Source organism: Sapajus apella, unplaced genomic scaffold (genome assembly GCF_009761245.1).
Source record: "Sapajus apella isolate SASKATOON/1434 unplaced genomic scaffold, GSC_monkey_1.0 scaffold48, whole genome shotgun sequence".
In the NCBI taxonomy this organism is placed as follows: domain Eukaryota; kingdom Metazoa; phylum Chordata; class Mammalia; order Primates; family Cebidae; genus Sapajus; species Sapajus apella.
In genome coordinates, this window is record NW_022436988.1 from 8001620 (window position 1) to 8020279 (window position 18660).

General features: G+C 54.5%; 1 protein-coding gene across 2 annotated transcripts; it reads left to right on the top strand.

Moving 5' to 3' along the window:
• Nucleotides 1-1160: 1160 nt before the first annotated feature.
• On the top strand, nucleotides 1161-18161 carry FADS6 (fatty acid desaturase 6). 2 transcript variants are annotated; one of them, XM_032241780.1, is made up of 6 exons: nucleotides 1161-1394; nucleotides 1996-2162; nucleotides 13073-13253; nucleotides 14657-14844; nucleotides 16600-16779; nucleotides 17699-18161. In XM_032241780.1, exons 1-6 carry the CDS (start codon nucleotides 1241-1243, stop codon nucleotides 17846-17848), a joined length of 1020 nt encoding a protein of 339 aa, XP_032097671.1. In that variant the 5' UTR covers nucleotides 1161-1240; the 3' UTR covers nucleotides 17849-18161. The 2 variants fall into 2 exon arrangements, with proteins under 2 accessions (XP_032097671.1, XP_032097672.1); XM_032241781.1 differs by lacking the exon at nucleotides 16600-16779.
• Nucleotides 18162-18660: the final 499 nt, after the last annotated feature.

An 18660-nucleotide genomic window follows, 5' to 3' on the forward strand; every position in this document is an offset into this window, starting at 1 on the left:
GACTCAAAAGGAATCAAAGTCATTAGTGTCCTTGACAGGTCTCCCCCAGCTTCTCTTTCCCAAGGGTCTCCTGGTAAAAATGCCCATGTCCCCACCATAGCAGACCCCTTAAGTCATGAGACTTCAATATGAAATCGGGAAAAAGTAAAACAAAGAAGAAAAGAGAAAGGGTACGCAGAAGCAGAGAAGAGGAGTTCGCAGAGGACAGAGGCTTATCCCCTGAGGACCACGGTCATCTCCAGCAGTGCGGGGTGAGGACCTGGGCGGATGGGGAGGGGCTGTGACAGGTGTGGCTCCCACATCTCAGAGGGCTCGGCTGAGGCCCTGGCCCTGGGTTCAGACCTGGGCACTCCTGAGGGAGTGGAATGGCAGCGGGACCCGCCTGCCCACCCAGAACCATGACCTCTGGATGTGCTTTCCCCATAGCTACCCACCTTCACCCAAAACATTACTGGGCTGAAGAGCCAGCTCCCCTGGGGTGACCTCTGCTGAAGCCACACTCAGAGGAGACCTCTCACTCCTTGACCCACGGGGAGGGGCAATGGTGAAGGGAGTGAGTCCTTGAACTTTCTGCCCCAGGAATTCCCAGATGTTTGTGTACCCAGTATTGCCCAAGGTAAGACAGAGCTTGGGAAAAACGAGGAGGCCTCTGCGGCACGGAGGGTCCAATCTGCTGGCAGAGACAGAAAACGGCATGTGTCATGTGTGTCACGTGTGGAGGCAGCAGCTCAGTGCCACTAAGAATAGTCGGGGTCGGGGAAGGAGAAGGCTCAGACAGACCCCAGGGACCAAGCGAACTCAGGGAGTTATTTGAGGTCGGAGGTTAGGGAAGGCCCTCAGGATGTCGCCGGGATTGGTGGGGGTTGGGGGGTGGGGGTGGGGTCTACACTGGGGTCTCTGTGCCCCTGGCGCCTCTGTCCCTACTACCTGGGACTGGGTCTCACCGCAGGGTCGCCTCCCTGCCCCCCGCCCCTCATTCCCGGCGGCTGGCCTCGGATCCTCCCCCGCGGCGGTTCTCGTGCCGCACGGGGCCGGGCCCGGGTCTCCGGAGAGCACAGCAGAGGAGGCAGGGTGTCTAGCACCTTGACCCCGTGGGCGGTTGTCCCCTGGAGGCTCGTGACTCCGCCCCGGCCCGCCCCGCCTCGCCTGCGCCGCAGACACCCGCCTCGCCCTCCAGTCCTCCGTGCGCGCCGGGCCCGAGCCCACGGAACCCACGGGGCCCACGGAGCCCAGGTAGCCCATGGAACCCGCGCGGAGCGCGCCCCAGCGGGGCGAGGCGCTGCTGCGGGAGCTAGAGGTGCTGGTCCAGGACGTGGTGAGGATGAGCTCCTGGTGGGAGCGCCACGGCGTGGACTGCGCCATCCTCGCGCTCAGCCTCCTCGCCTTGCCGGCCGGTGAGGGACGTCAGGACCTGGCAACCCCGCCGGGCTGCGGGTGGGGGCGGGTGCGGCGGAGGTGGCGGCGCGAGCTCTGGGAGCGCAGCCGGGCAGAGTGGACCGGCGGCGGCAGGCAGGCGGGGGTGGCCGGGTGACCCCAGGATGGAGGGTCACACCAAACCCGAGAGTCTGGACTGGTGTGTCCTGCCCTGTGTTCCCGAGGAGCTGGGCGCAGGAGGAGGGAGGGAGTCTGATGGCAGGAGGGTGGTGGAAGGGAAAGTCCAGGTGGGGGCGGGGAGTGACGGGAGGGATGAGATGTGACTGGAGAGGGGGTGGGAGTTTCCCCTGGCACCTTCCTGGTCTGGAACACCCACGGTACCTGAGGCCCCCTCACTGCTTTGGCTGGGGGCCCAGGAGGGAAACCACGGGAGAGTCAGGACCACTGGAGGGGCAATCCTGGTCCCCCTCAGGCCACAGTGGAACCTGCCTCGTCCCGCCTGTGGCAGCCCCCGGAGCCTGGTCCACTTTAATTTGGGCTCCCAGGGTAGGGGTTGAGGTGTTTGGGCCCGATCACCCAGAGCTAGAGAAAGACCCGGTCCTCTTCCTCCTCCCCACGCAGGGTTCCTGTGCCTGCGCTCTGAGAATGCCCTGGTCTTTTCGTCGGGCATCACCGTCTTGGGTGTGTGCCACTATACGCTCACTGTCAAAGGCAGCCACCTGGCCACTCATGGGGCCCTAACGGAGTCCAAACGCTGGAGCAAGATCTGGCTGCTTTTCTTTGTGGAGGTGAGCCTGGGAGAAGGAGGATGTGAGCAGCTGCTGGGACCATGTGGGAAACCTCATTCTTCTGTGCAAGCATGTGCGTGTGTCCAGGTGTGCGTGTGCCCGCAGGGCAGGTGGCTGCGGCTGATGGTATGTGGGTCCACGTGTGCGGTATGCACTACAGTGTGTCTGTGCACTTCACCAAGCCCTTGAGAGGGTGTTTGCACCCCATGGTAGAAAACTGCACGATGAGTATGCGACTTTCTTGGCCCACAGGTCCAACCACTGGGGCCTCCAGGTTTTGCAATCAGGGTTTAAAATGTGAGCCACTGACAGGAGGGTGGGGGGAGGGGCCCTTCACTCCGGATGCTGCTCCTCTGATGCTGGGCCATGGTCCAGGCTTCCTGAGATGCCCCCTGATCCCCGGGGTCAGCTCCAGGAAGGACCCACCTCACCTGACCCTTGCCCTCTCTTCTTCCACCCCTTGCCAGTTCTGCCTTGGCCTTCCTACCTTCGGGCAAGGCCAGGAAGGCAAAGGTTTCTGACCAGCTTGTCTTTCTCTCTTAACTGGTCTCCAAGCCTCTCCAGTTCCTCTGCTGAACTTGCTCCCTCCTCCTTTCTAGGGGGACCGTTGCCTGGCCACCCAGGTGATGGTCCCCCTGAATAAATAAATGGCCACACCTTATGAATAGATAGGAAAGCTGGGACCAGAAACAATTCTCTTCTGGAAGCACTGGTTATTGTGACCAAATAACTTAATTATTAAGTTTTTTTTTTTTTTTTTTTTTTTTTTTTGAGACAGAGTTTCGCTCTTGTTACCCAGGCTGGAGTGCAATGGCGCGATCTCGGCTCACCGCAACCTCTGCTTCGTAGGTTTAGGCAATTCTCCTGCCTCAGCCTCCTGAGTAGCTGGGATTACAGGCACGTGCCACCATGCCCAGCTGAATTTTTGTATTTTTAGTAGAGACGGGGTTTCACCATGTTGACCAGGATGGTCTCGATCTCTTGACCTCGTGATCCACCCGCCTCGGCCTCCCAAAGTGCTGGGATTACAGGCGTGAGCCACCGCGCCCGGCCTAATTATTAAGTTTTTATAAAGTTACATGACTTTATATAACTATCTACACACACATATATCTGTATATCTATAATACTATCCACGCAGCTGAGTGGATGAAGCATTTCTCACCTAGCACTGTCATATCCCCTGTGCCTTCCCCTTCCCTGCCCTTCTCACCAGCACACACAGCTAAAGTGTTAAAGACAAGAGGAACCCACAGGCTTCTGATCATTAGGGTCAATTTCAAGACAGTTCCTTTCCCTGGGAGCCCTGAGCATTGGTCCTGGCCAGACTCTTAGACACCGGCCAGGCCCTGGAGTCTGGGTCAGCTGCCTGCCAAGTCTGTAATCCACAGAGAGGCAAGGGAGACATTGGACTGTGCTGGTGACATGGACTGTGTCATAACGCTGGGTCACGGGGCAGAATGAGCTATGTTTGCATTGTTTAAAAAAAGCTGTACCGAGTGCCAGGAGCCTGGAGGCAGCTGAGGATGAGGAGCAGGTATCCAGACTTTGGGACTGCTTGGCTGTAAGGGATTTATTGCACAGAGCTAACCTAGTGGTTCTCAAACTTTGGTGTTCGAGACCCGGCCGGGCTGCTGGTGGGGGCGGGGGCGGCAGAGGTGGTGGCGCTGGCTCTGCTGCAGCAGCCGGTGGGTGCGCAGGTGGGCAGAGTGGACTGGCGGTGGCGGGCAGGAGGAGGTGGCCAGGTGACTGCAGGATAGAGGGTCACACCCGAACCAGAGCGTCTGGACAGGTGTGTCCTGCCCTGCGTCCCCTAGGAGCGGGGCTCAGGAGGAGGGAGGGAGTCTGGTGGCAGAATGACCTGAAGGCCCCGGCTTGCTAGAGAAGTGGACTTGGGCCACTGTGTGTTCACCAAGTTCCACAGGTGAATCTGATACACAACACCAAAGTGTTATACCCACATGGTAGCTATCACGTGTGCCAAATGAAGGCAGGAGGCCAAGGACGCCTCCTCTGAGAGGCTTTCCTGCGGGAGCTCTCCACCCGAAACCCAGCACTAAGGAGATACCCAGGTAGCCTTAGGGCCGCATTCTGCTTGTGAATGCTGACTTTTCCCCATAAGCCCGGTGGCTTCATCTTTTTGATGCTTTTATTCTTCAGCTTCTGGCACAGACCTGAGCTCTTGCTAGGCCTTCTATCAATATTTGTTGACGATGACCCTGCAGTTGTCTAGGGAGCCAGGTCCAGGCCTGCAAGGCCCCTGGAAGCTGGGGAGGGAAGGCTTGGCTCCCGCCTCATGTGGTGTGACAGGTGGGCTGCAGTGGGCTGAGGAACAGGGCCTGAGTAGTTTATCGCTGAAGCCTCCGACTAACCTACATGGGATGCGTCTTCATTTTTTTCATCCCACAGTTTCGCTCCAGCTACCCTCTGGGAGGGCCCAGCCCCAGTGTGGGGGAACGGGTGGACCAGGTTTCCCAGTCTGGCTGGTGTCGGTGAGGCAAGTGCAGAGCTGGAGGAGGGTGCTGGTCTTGTCTGCCAGGCAGGGTGGTGTCGAGGACAGTGTCTGGGGTTCACGCCTGTAATCCTAGCACTTTGGGAGGCCGAGGCAGGCAGATCACCTGAGGTCAGGAGTTCAAGATCAGCCTTTGAAGCAGTGGTTTCTGGTGCATGCTGCATCCCATGCTGCACAAGGGTTCAAAGACCTCAGAGGGAACAGTGGGGGATAAAGAAAGACACAGACATAGACATAGAGAAAGCTGGGCCAGGTGGTCCAGGAGGTGAGGATGTCAGTCTCTCTGGCCGACCTGTCTCAAGAGTACTTTATTTTATATGTTTCCAAAGCACACAGCAGAGGGAGGTTGCAGTTACTTAGAACAGCCTGTGGTTATAATTCTCATACTTCAGTTCACATACTTCAGCTAACAACTATCTTGCAGCAAGATCAGTGAAAGCTGGTTATCTCTCCAGGCCTGTCTCTGTTCTATTCCAAGACATACACATCCTCCTATTGTGGTTTTACTTCTCTGGAGTTCACCCCAAGTTCACAGCAGCCTTGCTGCTGATCCCCTAGAGAGGGTGGGCTACTCTGGCTCTCTAAGCTCCACTGGCTGCCCTGACCTTGAGCAAGTTACTTAATTCAACATTTAAGTGTCACTTTCCTCACCTAATAAACAGGAGAAATAACAGGACCCCCCTCATGAGGCCAGCATGTGGATTAAACGTAGCAGTGCAGACCTTAACGGAGGGCGTGATCCTGACATGCTTCACCAGTGTGGTCATCACTTTCTTTCTCTGGAGTTAACGTGGTCAGCTGCAAGGAAAGGGTTAGCAGTTGTTTTTGCTCTGTTCGTTTTTTTTTTTTTTTTTTTAAGACAGAATCTTGCTCTGTTGCCCAGGCTAGAGTGCAATGATGCAGTCTTGTCTCACTGCAACCTCCACCTCCCGGGTTCAAGCAATTCTCCCACCTCAGCCTCCCCAGTAGCTGGGACTACAGGCACGGTGCTGCCATCATGCCTGGTTAATTTTTTGTGTGTATTTTTGTAGAGACGGGGTTTCACCATGTTGCCAGGCTGGTCTTGAACTCCTGATCTCATGTGAGCCACCTGCCTTGGCCTCCCAAAGTGCTGGGATTACAGGCGTGAACCACAGCGCCCGGCCTGTTGTTGTTGCTGCTTTTTTTTTTTTTTTTTTTTTGTGAGACGGAGTTTCGCTCTTGTTACCCAGACTGGAGTGCAATGGCGCGATCTCGGCTCACCGCAACCTCCGCCTCCTGGGTTCAGGCAATTCTCCTGCCTCAGCCTCCCCAGCAGCTGGGATTACAGGCACACGCCACCATGCCCAGCTACTTTTTTGTATTTTTAGTTGAGACGGGGTTTCACCATGTTGACCAGGATGGTCTCGATCTCTTGACCTCGTGATCCACCCGCCTCGGCCTCCCAAAGTGCTGGGATTACAGGCTTGAGCCACCACGCCCGGCCCGTTGCTGCCTTTTTAACTGCAAGTTTGCAAAGCTTGACAGAGCTGTGTATATGTTGGGGGTTGGATGCTGTGTCCTCTGGGCCTCTGCAGGGCGCAGAGGACAAGTTCTTGCTGCCTAGGACCTCAGAGGATGCCCTGGGACCCTTCCTAGATCTCTGACTCTTCTCCCGCGTCTTGGTGTCTTCTCTCTTAGGATCCTTCCTTGGGGGGTACCTGTGCTCTTCCCAAACCTTGACGCTCAGGAGACATCATCGCTGCAGAATAATGTAGCCTATAGACCTAGGTTCTTTTCGGTGTTTGGCAAATACTGCAGCCTCAGGCATTAACTGAGTATCACTGGCTCTCCTGGGCGCTCAGCTTTTGCTGGGATTGTCTCAGGGTTTACCAGCTCCAAGTTGGGCCATGGGATCTGGGGGAGGGGCAGACAGGCTGGAGGGGGAGGCTTCCATTTCTGTTCTGCATAGGAAAGTTCTATCTCCGACCTCCTCTACAGCCTCTGATAACCCTGGCCTTGCCCAGTGAGAGTACCTGCCCAGCCCTGTCCTGGGTCACCATGGGGACTGCCAGGCGTCTTCTCGGGGACTGTCAGTGAAGGGGACTGCACCATGCTCAGATGGCCACGGGAAGGTGGGGGGCAGTGTGGGGTGGGCAGGCCCCCGTAACTTAAGCCCTGAAGTTTGGGAAGGATTAACTCCTGAAGTCAGACGGCTTTGGGGACTCTCCTGCATGTCACTCACAATCCAAGATGCTCCCCTGAGTGGGAGGGAACAGGCCCTGCCGGTTCCTAATCTCCGGTGGTGTCTCCGCTTCAAATCCTTGTGAAGTCAGCTTTGTGCTGCAGGGGCGGGGCCACCACTGCTGGACGGGAGCTCTGCTGTGAGGGAGGGATGCCTCATAGGGGAACGCCATCACCTTCCTTCAGTCCTCTTGTGGGGGTAGAAACAGGGCCGTGAACCCCCAGGCTAGTCATGATCCTGGAATGTTCTCTTCTCACAGGAGTTCAATGTGGCCATTATCCTCCGGGCTATCTCTCCAACCTTCTCTCTGCCTGTTCCCACGCAAACCCAGAGGGCTGTTGCCTAAGTTCAACTATGACTTCTTATCTTTTTAATCTTTAATGTTTATTTAGAGGGAAAACTCAGAGTTGCAGTACAAAATATACTTTGTAAAACCCTTTTTTTTTTTTTTTTTTTGAGACGGAGTTTCGCCCTTGTTACCCAGGCTGGAGTGCAATGGCGCGATCTCGGCTCACCGCAACCTCCGCCTCCTGGGTTCAGGCAATTCTCCTGCCTCAGCCTCCTGAGTAGCTGGGATCACAGGCATGCACCGCCATGCCCAGCTAATGTTTTGTATTTTTAGTAGAGACGGGGTTTCATCATGTTGACCAGGATGGTCTTGATCTCTTGACCTTGTGATCCACCCGCCTCGGCCTCCCAAAGTGCTGGGATTACAGGCTTGAGCCACCACACCCGGCCAAAAACCCTTTTTATTTTTAAAATAATTATGGATTCACAGGACTTGCAAAAACAGGACAGAGAGGTCTGATATAGCCTTTATCCAGTTTCCCCCAATAATTACATTTATCTAAGTGTCGTTCAATATCAAAACCCAGGAAATGGACATTAGTACTGTGTGTGTGTGTGTGTGTGTGTGTGTGTGTGTCGTAAATTACCTCATTTCATAGTCACACCCCCTTCAAGGGTGAAATTATTATTGCCCTCACTTTGTAGATGAGGAAACCCTGATCTGGGTGGTTAAGCAAATTGTGCAATGCCACGTGAGCTGGTAGGTGCCCGGGGCAGGCAGAATGTGATGAGGGCATCAACCGGGGTGGAGTGAAGGCTCTGAGAGCTGGGGGTGGGAAGAGCAGGGCAGGGACATTGGGCCATGTCTGGAGATATTTTTGGCTGTTGATACTGCGTGTGGGCCAGGCTCGGTGGCTCCCACCACCTTGGGAGGCCGAGGCGGGAGGATCACTTGAGCCCAGGAGTTTCAGACCAGCCTTGGCAACACAGCGAGAGCCTGTCTCTACAAAACAAAACAAAAATTAGCTGGATGTAGTGGTGTGCACCTGTAGTCCAAGCTACTTGGGAGGCCAAGGCAGGAGGATTGCCTGAGCCGAGGAGTTCAAGGCTTCTGTGAGCCAAGATTGCGTCACTGTAGTCCAGCCCGGGCGACAGAGTAAAACTCTGTCTCTAAATAATCATAGTCATAATAATAAAGCCTGGGGTATGCGGGGATGCGTGCTACTGGCATCTACTATGAATGGCTGGGAACATTGCTAAATGTCCTACAGTGCACAGGACAGCCCCTGACACAAAAGGTGCCGAGTCCCAAATGTGAATCATGCAGGGCTGCAAAACCTCGGGGAAAGTTTCCAGGGGAGATGCTGCCAGGACAGGGTTGGCCAAACTAAGGAGCAGGAAGGTGGCTTCAGACAGAGCAAATATGGGGACAAAGGCTTTGGGCATCAGTGCAGTGCATGAGGGACCCTCAGGAATCTGGGATCGCCAGAATCTAACGGGGACCCTGGAGAAGGGAAAGGAGGCATGTGGCAGGCAGAGGACCTGGAACTTGGTCTTGTGGCCAAAGGTGGTCATCTAAGTTGGTAGTTTTCAAAACTAACTTATTTTTTGAATAGGTAATGTGTTTATGTAATTCAGAATTCAAAAACCATCGGGAGAGGTCCTCGTCCTGCCCCTTTCTGAAGATGACCCATTTCCTCTGGGAGATGATGGCTGCGGGTTGTCAGTCTCTTCTATGTTCTTCTCTAATATTTTCCTCTTTTAGTTTTTTTTTTTGAGACAGAGTTTCACTCCATTGTCCAGGCTGGATTGTGGTGGCATGATCTTGGCTCACTGCAGCCTCTGACCTCCTGGATTCCAGCGATTCTCCTACCTCAGCCTCCCAAGTAGCTGGGACTACAGGTGTGCACTACCACACCTGGCTAATTTTTGTATTTTTAGTAGAGATGGGTTTCCCCACGTTGGCCAGGCTGGTCTTGAACCCTTGACCTCAAGTGATCTGCCTACCTTGCCCTCCCAGTGCTGCGATTACAGGCGTGAGCCACTGTGCCTGGCCCCTCTTTTAGTTTTTACACAAACAGTACCCTACAGGATTAAAACCATAGTTGCGAAATTATGATGCAGTGTTGGGTTTTAACTGGGTCACTCTATTAGATTTGAGGTGGATGAGGCAGGAGACCGGACGAAGGCTGTTGGCATGGGCAGGCGGAGAGATGGTGAGGACAGAGGGCAGGGATGGGGTTCAAGGAGGAGGTTCAGGTGGAGGTTGTCTAGGTGGGATCAGCAAGGAGGAGGAGGAGGTGCAGATTGGTGGGCAGCAGGAATGGACAGGACGAGAAAGAGGGGTTGCAGGATAGTCCAGGGGCAGCGCTGGCCTGGCAGGAGAGCTTCCGGGCTGGATCTGCACAGCTTCTATTCCTCTCTCTAGACTCTTGCCGGTTCCCAGGGTATCAGCAGCCCCTTCACATCTGGCTCCAGAATGCTGGGGGCCTCTGGGGCTCCACGAACCTCAGCAGGAGGTTTTCTAGGTAAAATATAAAATGCCCAGTGACATGATTTGGATGTTTGTCCCACCTAAATCTCAGTTTGAAATGTAATCTTTAAACGTAGGTTTTCTTAAGAAAAGCCTTTCACTGGGCGTGGTGGCTCACGCCTGTAATCCCAGCACTTTGGGAGGGCGAGGCAGGTGGATCACTATGTTAGGAGTTCAAGACCAGCCTGACCCAGATGGTGAAACCCCGTCTCTACTAAAACTACAAAAGTTAGCCAGGTGCGGTGGCAGGCGCCTGTGATCCCAGCTACTTGGGAGGCTGAGGCAGGAGAACCGCTTGAACCCCAGGTGGCAGAGGTTGCAGTGAGCTAATATCACACCACTGCACTCCAGTCTAGGTGACAGAGTAAGACTCCATCTCAAAAGAAAAAAAGCCTTTGAGCTGCAGGTCAGGTGAGTTGTTTTAGAAGTACCAATAGTTCTGCTGGTGCGAGAGAGACTTATCTCCCGGCAGGTAAACCCAAGTTTGTCAACGGAGGCAGTAACCCCAGCGGCCAGCACCAACAGTGGGGAGGCGGGGCCTTGTGGGAGGTGATTGGATCATGGAGGCGTTTCTCCTGAATGAGTGCAGCATCCCCGTGGTGCTGTCCTGGTGAGAGTCAGGGTGAGTTCTCAAAAGATCTGGCCATTTATACTGGGCACAGTGGCTCATGCTTGCAATCCCAACATTTTGGGAGGCCAAGGCGGGTGGATCACTTGAGGTCAGGAGTTCGAGACCAGCCTGGCCAACATGGCAAAACCCTGTCTCTGCTAAAAACAGAAAAATTAGCCGGGCATGCTCTGCTACTCAAGAGGCTGAGGCAGGAGAATCGCTTGAACCTGGGAAGTGGAGGTTGTAGTGAGCTGAGATCACGCCATTGCACTCCAGCCTGGGCAACAGAGCGAGACTCAGAAAAAAAAAAAAAAGATCTGGTCATTTAAAAGTGTGTGGCACCCCCGCCCCTGCGCCCGTCCCACTGTTCCTGCTTTCACCACGTCACTGCCTGCTCCCTCTTTGCCTTCCCCTTGGCCTTCCGCCACGATTGTCGTGATTATGATCTGCTATGATTGTAATTGTCCTGAGACCTTCCTACCAAGCTTCTGTGCAGCCTGCAGAAACTGAGCTCATGAAACCTCTATTCTTTACAAACTACCCAGCCTCAGATATTTCTTTAGCAATGCCGGAATGGCCTAACACACACTGATACATTTGAATTTCAGACAAACAACCAATATTTTTGTACAAGTATATCCCAAATATTCCATGTAGTTGTTTATCTGAAATTCAGAATTAAGAGGGCATCCTGTATTTTTATTTGCTCCACCTGGCCGTCTTGCTCAGGGAGAATACAAGTCTCCAGGTGCAAGTCCCCAGGGAACTCTTTGGCCTGGCTCTGGGGCAGCATCTGTGTGAATGCAGCCATGTTTTAGCCACCTTCGGGATGAGAGAGGGACCCTGGTGAGGGCCACAGCAAGAGTAGCCCTCGAGAGCACCTTATTCTCATGGGAGCAGGCCCCGTACGGTCTGCGTTGAGCCCATCAAATGACTCTGAGGGCATTCTCTTCCCTTTCCCAGGGACAAGGCCCTGGGAACCCCACAGGTGTATCATGGTGCTGGGCACCATCAGTGGTCAGACAATGCTTACATGAACAAACAACTGCATGAAAGAATAAATTGGGCCGGACACGGTGGCTCACACCTGTATTCCTAGCACTTTGAGAGGCTGAGGCGGGTGGATCACATAAGGCCAGGAGTTTGAGACCAGTCTGGCCAACCTGGTGAAACCCCATCTTTACTAAGAATACAAAAATTAGCTGGGTGTGGTGGTGGGCACCTGTACGACGGAGGCTGAGGCAGGAGAACCTGGGAGGCAGAGTGTGGGAAGTAGAAAATTTCCTCTTTAAAGTTTGCTTTCTTGTTAAAGAATAGGTGTGTTAATCACTGTTTGTTAAGCCCTATCCTATGTAGCTGTCAGACATGCCATGCTTACAGACACATAGTATATTCTATGTCCTTGTACTTTAGCCAAAATATCTGTGCTGGACGTGCTCACAGGCATGTCCCAGCTCTCCATCGCTTTTTCCTGTTTAGAAAAGTTTTAAGTTGTTAGCCAATCGGGTTTTAGTTTACATTGTGAGGTCTGGCTCCAGCCAACAGAGATCAGACACAGCGGTAAGGATGACCTCAAATTCATAAGGGATAAACTTGTCTGCTTTCTTTTGTTCATTGTACTCTCGTGGCAAGATGGCTAGCGAGGGTACCTTTCCAGCCTAGGAAGTAAAAATTGTGTCGCTGAAAGATTCTTTGTCTCAGTGCTAATTTTTCTTTGTGGCACTGAGCATCCGTTTCCAATGAAGGTTGCCATCAGCTGTGGTTTCGCCACTGCACTCAAGCCTGGGCAGCAGAGCGAGTTCCATCTCAAAATAAAATAAAATAAAAATAACAGCAGATAATCTTTTTCAGCAAGACCATCCATTTTCCAACTAACTCAGCAGCATGTGGTCACCCCCCACCTCCCTTGGGAATTGTGCGTGCAGGATGCGGAGCCTGGCGCAGTGAGCCCTCCGCAGGGGATGTCCCGCTGTCTTTACCTGGCTCGTGATGAGTGGTATTGGGAAATTTTTCCTGTCATTCCAGAAACAGGCAGCGTCTTCAACAAAATTAGCCACATTTTCTGTCCTAGATAAAATATTGGAGGAGGCTTATGTCTGCATACCATTTGCATATATTTGCTTAAGAAACACCTTAGCGTGGCTTTTGCATTTTAGACTGACTGCTCTTCTAGGAGTCAGAGCTGTGCTGCTGCTCATAGCGGCTTCGAAGAATCCCACTGGGGATCCATGCTGGAGAAGAGTCACCTCTAGGGAGAAGCTCTCGGGCCCCCATCAGGGCACCGCCCCCACCTTGTGGACTCTTCAGGGGATGGTGTCCCTGTACTCTCACCCCACGCCTGCTGCCCCTCCTGGCTGCTGCTCCAGGCTCAGAGTGCTCAGTGTTACGAAGGAGCAGATGCTTCTAAGAGAAACACACACAAAATCATGGCAGTGGATGCCGGGATCATCACCCGCAGTGCCTCCAATCACGACAGCCTGGGTAGTCACTGGCCGATTGGCACTCCAGGGTTCCAGCCTCCCACCCCCAAAGGCTTTGCAGAGCCTTGCCAAATGGATGTGCTTGTGTTGACTGGCTGCCACTCCGTGGTGATAGATCCCTGAGAGTTGATGGTCAAAGCTGATTAGCCGGGGCTGTGAAGGAGGACTGCCCTGGACATGCAGGGCTTGAGGCAGCAGGGGTGTTCTCAGGGCTCTCAAAGGTTCTGCCTTGCCCCACTGTGCCTGGCACAAACCCCAGCATCCTTTCTGGTTCCCTCCTCCAGGTATGCACGGCCTTCACTGCAGAGCATGCCACACACGGGCATGTCAAGATGCACCATGCCTACACCAATGTGGTGGGGCTGGGGGACTCCAGCACGTGGAGGCTGCCTTGCCTCAACCGCTATGTCTACATGTTCCTTGCTCCTCTCCTCCTCCCCGTCGCCACACCACTGGTGGCTGTCGGTGAGTATCAAGAGAGCCCGGTCTGGGGTACCCTGCATGGACCTTCCTCTGCTCTCCTTGCCTGCCTGGCTGCATGGACGTAGCTTGTAGAGGAAGGCCCGAGAGAGACTTGCTGAGACGGCCTGGCAGGTAGAGAGAGCCTCGGACCCGGAGCCAAGTCTGGCTCTGCCACCTACTAACTGGGGACCCTGGGCAGATAACCGAACCTCTCTGAGCCTCAGATCCTCTACCTGCTCCTCAAGTTTGGTGTGAAAGAAAATGAGGTCCTAGGTATAAAAATGTTTTGCAGGGGCCAGGCATGGTGGCTTATGTCTGTAATCCTAGTGTTTTGGGATGCTGAGGCAGGTGGATGGCCTGAGCTTAGGAGTTTGAGACCACCCTGGCCAACATGGTGAAATCCCCGCTCCACTAAAATACAACAAAATTAGGTGGGCGTGGTGGCGGGGGCCTGTAGTCCTAGCTACTTGGGAGGCTGACTGAGGCAGGAGAATCACCTGAACCCAGGAAGTGGGGGTTTCAGTGAGCTGAGATCTTGCCATTGTAACTCCAGCCTGGGTGACAGGCTAGACTCTGTCTCAAAAAAAGAAAAAAAAAAAAATGCTTTGCAGCTGCCTTGCACAAATCATACTTCATGTTTACAGCTTTGATGTCCGGGGAGCGATGTTGTATGGTGGAGGGAGCAGGAGGGAGGGAGCAGCTAGACCTGGGTTTAAATCCCACAGCTTGACCTTCATCAGATTGCTTCCTGTTTCTCGCTTTCTTTGTTTCTTCTTCTTCTCCTTCTTCCTCCTCCTCTTCCTCTTCTTCCTCTCCTCTTCCCCTCCTCCCTCCTCCCTTCTCCTCCTCCTTGTCCCCTCCTCCCTCTTCCTCCTCCTCCTTCTTTTTCTTCTTCACCCCCCTCCTCCACCTCCACAGAGTCTCACGCTATTGGGCCGGCTGGAGAGTGCAGTGGTACAATCTCAGCTCTCTCCAGGTGGTGCACACCTGTCGTTCCAACTACTCAGGGGGCCGAGGTGGGAGCATCACCTGAGCCTAGGAGGTCAGGCTCCTCCTGAGTAGCTGGGACCACAGGTGTGAGCCACCATGCCTGGCTAATTTTGTGTATTTTTGATAGAGATAGGGTTTTGCCATGTGGCCCAGGCTGGTCTTGAACTCCTAGGCTCAAGGAATCTGCCCGCCTTGGCCTCCCGAAGTGCTGGGTTTACAGACTTGAGCCATGATGCCTGACCTCGTTTCTTCATCCACACAATGGGGGATCCTGCTTTTCAGGGCTGTTGTGGGTATGAATTGAACACACTTAGTCCCCTGCCACTGCCTTAGCACACCTGAGCTAGCAGGGAGCTGCTCCTGATGGATCTGAGCCTTGCCTGTCCCCTCCCTCTGTGTCTTGCCTCTTCCTGCAGAACGGCTGAGGAAGGTGGGGCTGGGGACGGCCCTGCGGACACTGGCCCTGGTTTCCCTGGGCCTTTATTCTCACTACTGGCTGCTCCTGAATGTGTCAGGCTTCAAGAGCCCCAGCTCAGCCCTGGGCTGCATGTTCGTCACCAGATCCCTGCTGGCCCACCCCTACCTCCACGTCAACATCTTCCAGGTGAGGCCACCCCAACCTGGGCACTGGGTGGCTAAGGGGAGCATTCCCCAGGGACCCTGACTGCAGGCTGGACTCTAGGGTGAGGAGAGCGGGGCCACCTGAGGGGTGAGGCATCCTCCCTCTTACTGTCATCACACCGTGCCCTTGCCTCGTCCTGGAGAGACCCTTCTTGCTCTGTTCACCAGTCAAGATCCTACTCGTCGCTCAAGGTCAAGTTTCATAGGCAGTGTGAAGTGCTTCCTCTGCCAGGCGCTACCCTAGGTCGGGAACTCAGAGGCGAACAGGAGCTTTGGGTTGGTGCAGGGCAGGACACGATTAGGGGATTAAGTCATTAACAGCAGTTCTGGTAAGTGCTCCCCTTCGACCTCCCCCCACCGACTCCAAGGGTCATTCAAGAGTTTTGATTTCAGGTAAGAAGCAACCTTCTCTGCTGGGCGTGGTGGCTCACACCTGTAATCTCAGCCCTTTGGGAGGCTGAGGTGGGTGGATCACCTGAGGTCAGGAGTTCAAGACCAGCCTGGCCAACCTGGCAAAATGCCGTCTCTATTAAAAACACAAAAATGGCCAGGCACGGTGGCTCATGCTTGTAATCCCGACACTTTGGGAGGCTCGAGAATCACCTGAAGTCAGGAGTTCAAAACCAGTCTGGACAACATGGAGCGAAACCCCGTCTCTACTAAAAATACAAAAATTAGCTGAGCAGGGTAGGAGGCTGAGGCAGGAGAATCACTTGAACCCACGAGGCAGAGGTTGCAGTGAGCCAAGATCATGCCATTGCACTACAGCCTGGGCAACAGAGCAAGACTCTGCCTCAACACACACACACACACACACACACACACACACACTAGCTGGGTGTAGTGGTGAGCACCTGTAATCCCAGCTAACCAGGAGGCTGAGGTGGGAGAATCACTTGAACCTGGGAGGCGGAGGTTGCAGTGAGCCAAAATTGCACCACTGTACTCCAGTCTGGGGGATAGAGCGAGATTCCGTCTTAAAAAATGAAAAAGAATCGAGCTTCTCCTCAACACAGTCGGCATGCCTCCCTCCATTCATGGATACCCACGTGGTAGGAGATAAAGGCCCCAGTGAATGCCCTGAGGCAGGCAGATGAAGGCACTGGAGATGGAGTTCTTCTTGGGAGGCCAGGGCTCAGCATCCAGCTCCGGCATCATTTTCACGGGGACATCTCCCTGCTCCCTGCCCAGGGAAGGCCCCAGAGAAGCACTTCCTATACTTCCCTGTCCAGCACTTACTACAGCTGCTGTTAACTACTTAATTACTTAATCCCATACTTGTGTCCTGTCCTGCACCCACCAAGGCTCCTGGTCACCTCTGAGTTCCCGACCTAGGACAGTATCTGGCAGAGGAAGCACTTGACATTGCCTATGAAACTTGACCTTGAATGACGAGTAGGGTCTTGACTGGTGAACAGAGTGGGAAGAGTATCTCCGGGATGAGGCGAAGGTGTGAGGAGTGAGTGGTAGGCAGTCGAGAGCATGAGGGAACCACGCGTCCTGAGAGGTGCCCGGGCTAAGTCCCTGACTGTCCAGATGGGGAGGGAGGAGCAGAGATGATGAGACTCAGTGCAGGAAACAGGGTCAGCATCGGAGCCAGGCTAGGGGCCCCTCCACCAGGTGCCCTGCATAGGAGGTAGGGGACAGAAGAGCCCTCTGGGTAGCATGAGGTCCCAGGACACCTGGCATGGGGTGGGGAGGTCCAGGCTGCCCGGCGTGATCCACGTGTCTGTCACAGCACATTGGGCTGCCCATGTTCTCCCCGGACAACAAGCCCCGCCGGATCCACATGATGAGCCTGGGGGTGCTGAACCTGGCCCGGCTGCCCGTGCTGGACTGGGCGTTTGGGCACTCGATCATCAGCTGCCACGTGGAACACCACCTCTTCCCCAGGCTCTCCGACAACATGTGCCGCAAGGTAGTTGAGGTCTGGGCTGGGGGCGCTGGAATGAAGGGACCGTTAGAGGGTGGAAGGGAAGATTCTTTGGCCTGGCGGGGTTGCTCACGCCTATAATCCTGGCCCTTTGGGATGCCGAGGCGGGCCGATTGCTTGAGCCCAGGAGTTCGAGAGCAGCCTGGGCAACATGGTGAAACCCCGTCTCTCCAAAAAATACAAAAATGAGCTGGGTGTGGTGGCACATGCTTGTGGTCCCAGCTACTTGGGAAACTGAGTCACGACCACCTGAGCCTGGGGAGGTTGAGGATGCAGTGAACCATAATCGTGCCACTGCACTCCAGTCTGGGCGACAGAGTGAGACCCTGTCTCAAAAAAAAAAAAAAAAAAGGTGGCAGGGGGAGGGAAGAGCCTTCAGGGTTCACCTGAACTCCAAGTTCCCCATCTGGCCTGGTCAGAGGTCACCTAGGAAGGGCAACCAGTGTATCTGCAGCAGCATGGGTTTCAGATCAGAGATACCCAGGTTCCTTACTAGCAGTGCGACTCTGGACAAGTGAACTGAATGCCTCTGGGCCTCAGCTTTCTCTTCTGTAAAATGGGAGTAACAGGGCTTATGTTGACAGGCTTTGAGGATGAAATGGAGAAATAGATCTGAAATGTTTGGCACATGGTAGGTGCTTGGTAAAAGGGACCTTTGGTTTTTAACCCCCTGTGCCAAGGAGGGCTGTCATGTAGTCAGGATCCCTGGATGTTGGGAAGAAGCCACTCCTTTCTTCTGCTGGGTGAGGACAAGAATTCTCTGACTTAAGCCCTTCTGCTCCTCTGGAGAATCATGGAACAAGGCAGATAGGAGCTGGGGTGGGAAGAAGACACCCCCCCATGGGGTGATGGACCTGCCCACAGACCCAGCTCACAGGCCCCTCTCCTGCCTGTCTTCCCCCAGGTGAAGCCCATGGTGTCCCAGTTCCTCCGTGAGAAGCAGCTACCATACAACGAGGACTCGTATCTGGCTCGCTTCCGGCTGTTTCTCCATCGCTATGAGGAGTTCATGGTGCAGGCCCCGCCGATCACTGAGCTTGTGGGGCTGCAATGAGGCCACTGCAGCCACCCCGCCCCTGCCTGGCCCGGCCCTAGCCCTCCTACTGCTGCTGGCCCAGGGGTTGTGGCTCAGTGGCTGGTGGCAGACCTGGAGAGTGGAGACAGTGGACAGACAGGGAGGTGGGGTGCTCAGGCCTGGGGTCTGGGGGCCACCTGCCTTGCTTGCTTTTTTGGGTTTTGAGGCGCATCTGCGGGGAGCAGTAATGGTGGCTGTGTATGCTGGTCAGTCTGGACCTCAGCAGCTCTATCTCAGGACTGAAGAGCTGGGTCCTTCCCACTGCTTCCTCTCAGCCTTGGTAGGGCTAAGGGGAGGTGACAGGGTGAGGAGGGATCCTGTGCGGGGTCAGCTCCCTCAGCTGTGACCTCCCTGGCATTGGGAGAGCCCCACATGGCCTTGGCCACTGCCTCCTTCAGGTTCTGCCCACCAAGGTGTCCTCTCCCTGGGGACCTCAGGTGAGCTTGCTTTTGGCAGGCCTTCCTCGATTCTCAGCCAAAGGAACCTGTGCAGGACACTAGCTCAGCAGTTCCCCTGGCCGCAGTATCAGTGAGATAAAAGCAAGTGTGTTTTGTGTGGACAGAACTCCACAGAAGTGAGGGGAGAAGGTCCCTCAGGGACAGAGCTGGGGAAAGAGTACAAATGGCAGGCTAGGCGAGGTGGCTCACGCCTGTAATCCCAGCACTTTGGGCTGAGGCAGGTGCATCATGAGGTCAGGAGGTTGAGACCAGCCTGGCCAACATGGTGAAACCCCATCTCTGCTAAAAATACAAAAAAATTAGCCAGTTGTGGTGGCACACATTTGTAGTCCC